Below are 3,929 nucleotides of genomic sequence, written 5' to 3' on the forward strand. Positions count from 1 at the left end.
CTGGAAATCAGTTATGTATGTATGTTTTATATATTCGTCTGATCATTTTGTAAAGAACTCAACATGGGGTCAATAATGTAAATGGATTCAGACGGTTGATTGCTGAACTCACCTTTTATTTTCTGTCGTCGTTTCTTCACTTCCTCCACAAAGCGTTGCAGTGGCTCCTGGACTTTAGCGTCCTTCCTCGGGACCTTCATTTCTTTATCGATCACAGAGATGGACCCTTCAGTCCCGTAGAACTGGATGATGATATCAGGGAATTCTTCTCTGTGCGTCTCCGTCTTCCGACCTTGAGGGATTTTGTCCAGATTGATAATTAACTTCCTGAATTGTGGCGGGCTCAGCTCCTCCAGGATGGAGGTCAGGGCTGTTTTCCACTTTGTCTCGAAATTCCGCGACGACATCTACAACAGAGAGACGAATGAACAAAAGAAAACCAGGAACCATCACTCTGACAGCTTTACCAGGTAAATATATACCATTTATTGAGAATTTCTGATTTCATTTTCTCAACACGTCATATATTTTATGAACCATAAACACTGAAGCTACTCTAACGGCCTGCATGTTGAGTCTCATGTTAAAATGTCTTTGTTCTTCATCTGGGATGTAAAAACAAAAGATTTCCACACAGTACGTTTAATTAAATGTATTATATTTTATTATATTGTATTAATGGGTGAACTGATATATATTTTAGAAAAAAACTATAAAATGACAATTTTTGAGGCTTTGTTCGGATCAGAATCTTCTTTATGTGAACAAATATAATTAATTTAAATCACAGAATAATTTACAGGAAAATAGAAATACACAACAAACGGCTAAAAGCGAGAACAAAGATAGAAACAAACATTTGAGTAAGTCCTCTGCTATTTATACAACTGACGAATTGTCTATTTCTCAACAAAACAAGTAAAGAACAGGTTGTGTAATTTGTTAAACTGCCTCACCTTTCAACTTGTGATAATAAAAGACTCTTCACTGGACTATTAAACTCATAAATGGATCACATCAGTCACCATTCAAACCTTTTCCTTTGATCAGAACTTTTGTAATGAATGTTATTAAGGAATCTAAAAGAAAGAAGCAGCAGAGCCTAATTAATACTCACCTTCTCCTTTTCTATATCCTTGTAAGCTGCTTTTCCTCTCGAGGTTACAGCATAAAGAAGAAAGCGGGAACAGAGTGTCTGAACTTGCTTGTGGAAGATACCAACTCAAAGCTTGTTTTACAGTTTACCTTCCTCCTTATCTGCAATTAATCCGAAAATCTATGTGCATTTTCCATCATCAGGCTTTATTTTTTACCTTTAACTTAACTTTGATTGCTAATCCTCAACATCCAGTTTCAAACTCAGGCTCAACCCCCCCCCCCCCCTGTTTTTTTTTAGAGAAACAATGGTTTAGTCCACAAGTGAGAACACAACTCTTACTTTCAGTTTCATGTTGTTTGAAAAAAGAAATAATGAACTGCATATTTTCATGCTAGCAGTTGTTGGTGTCAGTAGTTTATCCTCAGTCAGAGGCAGAAGACATACAGTATATATATATATATATATATATATATATATATATATATAGGGCACCACCCTGAGAACAGGGACCAATAACCAAACTATAATTGAAGTCTCATAATTAGTCTTCACTCACAATGTCAACAAAGTACTGTTACACATGCAGAGTGAACAGTGAAGATTTGAATTCGAGCACAGACCTTAATATCCAGCTATAATATCACAATACAGATGCAGAAAGTAATCACAGAAAACTGCTTTTTAAATAACAGAGTTTATTAAATTCCATTAATATTGAATCAAGCAATCACCTGATCAATCGGGGTTATTTTCGTAACACAACTGCTGACACCAGGTGGAGATGACAAGTACCTGCAGACGTGACGGAGCTGTACTTAAATCTCAGGATCAACACTTTAAAACGTGTTGGGACATAGAGAATACTGGCTACCGCTTCAGTCTTAATGTTGACGGTATTTATTATATCAATACACATTTTTGATAGTATTCATGGTCCGCATTTTTTCAGCAACATCAATTCAAGGTAGTCTCTCTGTATTTGTCTCTAACTTTTCATTGACTAAGGAATCAGCTGCTCCTCTTAAGGATTACAACTTTTACACTTGCTGTGGGCACCCACAAGTGTTTGCTGGTGATGAAACAATGACATGACAATGCAAAGGTGCCCATTTTACACACGTAATAGACTCTTCACTAAGCCCCGCCCCTCGAACGCAGACTGGCCAATCAAAGCGTAGATTCTACCAGTTCCGAGGGTCAGACAACTGAGTAGCTCTGCTCCATGAACTCTCAAGCAATAGTTTCAGATGTTCTCTACTTAGAGGCTAGTTGTGTACCCCCCCCCCCTCATGTTCTCATCGGGCTACATGGATACATGATTTACAACAATGGAACAATGATAAATGATGTCACAACAAATCTTAGAAATATGATTAGAAATCTAAGTACGTGTAACTTCATACATTTTTGCCACGCAGGGTAAATAACAGAGTCATCTTTAAAATATATGTACTCTTCAGCAAGTTTGTCGGCTCTACCGTCTCTCGAGGTCACATTCCTAAGCAATACATGATTACAGTAAATTAACATAAGAGTAAAAATGAACAAAAATGTTTGCTTGTGTGTGTGTGTAGGTGTGTGTGTGTGTATATTAGTATGGAGCTGTATGTGTGTGAGCGACCCCGTGTACATAGCATGATGTAGGGGCCGTCTAAGCGAGCACATTTCATACAGAATACTTCATCTGGTAGAGTCTATAGCAGGGGTCACTAATAGGCGGGCCGCGGTCAGACGCTGTTTTATCTGGACCCGGAACTATAACTGATGGATAATTGAGAATTATACATTTTGACGGAGCGCTTCTATTTTGGTCTATAGAGAGGCTCCAATGCAGGTGCACATGAGATAAACATTTCATGATGTTTTATAGTTTTGTACCATACAGCTGTTCTGGCGTCAGCTATGCCGACGACATTAACCACCTCGTCCCCAGATGCACACGTGCAGAGTGCACTTCATGACATGGCCGCAGTAATGTACCTCCTAATATGGAAGTCCCCTGTATGTCCGTGGAGCCCCTCGGTATGTGTGTGTGTGTGTGTGTGTGTATCGAACTGCACTAAGAACAATACAGCCGGCATTAAATGCCAATCTGGGCAAAAATAATAAAAATAAACAAGTGTGTATTCCCTTATCTCGATCTGGATGTGTTTCATGAGTCTATTTATTGATGGTTATATTCCATGTCCCAGAGGTGCCACCTGTGACTGTCGGGGCGATGATGATACTTCTTTCCTGAGCCATCATTGCTACGGGAGCAGCAGGGGGTGCTACGGGAGCAGCAGGAGGTGCTACATGAGCAGCAGGAGTTGCTACATGAGCAGCAGGAGTTGCTACGGGAGCAGCAGGAGTTGCTACATGAGCAACAGGAGGTGCTACGGGAGCAGCAGGAGGTGGTGCAGGAGCAGCAGGAGGTGCTACGGGAGCAGCAGGAGGTGCTGCAGCAGATGTGGAGGGTGCAGCTGTGTTTCCCCCTGCTGATGAAAACATACAGATGCAGAGAATAATGTAAAAGAAGGGAAAGAATCTAATTTTGCTTACTTTGACTTGTAAATGTAAGAAACATCCACCTGCGTAACTGTTCTTCAACTTCTTTGCATCGTTATTTTTGCCCAATTTCTTCAGAACCTCAGCAGTGACGTTCACAGCCATTTCGTCGCCGTAGGTGTCGATCAATTCTCGATGAATCGGTTTGATCCACTTCAACTTTTTTAAGTCATTTTTGATAAAATTGTCCACAGTCTCAAGTAGCACTTGTGGAACCGACATGTCTGCTCACTGTGCAGGTAGAAGAGGGTAAATACGTTTCCAGATTAGCATTCAATGTTAA

General features: G+C 40.0%; 1 protein-coding gene across 2 annotated transcripts; it reads right to left on the reverse strand.

Annotated features, from left to right (window-relative positions):
• Positions 1 to 1,845: 1,845 nt before the first annotated feature.
• Positions 1,846 to 3,876, reverse strand: LOC116379630 (merozoite surface protein CMZ-8-like). Of its 2 annotated transcripts, none has more exons than XM_031841596.1 (2): positions 3,670 to 3,876; positions 1,846 to 3,573 (listed from the first exon to the last, which is right to left on the reverse strand). In XM_031841596.1, exons 1-2 carry the CDS (start codon positions 3,866 to 3,868, stop codon positions 3,260 to 3,262), a joined length of 513 nt encoding a protein of 170 aa, XP_031697456.1. In that variant the 5' UTR covers positions 3,869 to 3,876; the 3' UTR covers positions 1,846 to 3,259. The 2 variants fall into 2 exon arrangements, with proteins under 2 accessions (XP_031697456.1, XP_031697455.1); XM_031841595.1 differs by having other exon boundaries at positions 1,846 to 3,576.
• Between the last annotated feature and the right edge of the window lie 53 nt (positions 3,877 to 3,929).

Source organism: Anarrhichthys ocellatus, unplaced genomic scaffold, assembly GCF_004355925.1.
Source record: "Anarrhichthys ocellatus isolate YVR2014 unplaced genomic scaffold, GSC_Weel_1.0 scaffold4785, whole genome shotgun sequence".
NCBI classification, from domain to species: Eukaryota; Metazoa; Chordata; class Actinopteri; order Perciformes; family Anarhichadidae; genus Anarrhichthys; species Anarrhichthys ocellatus.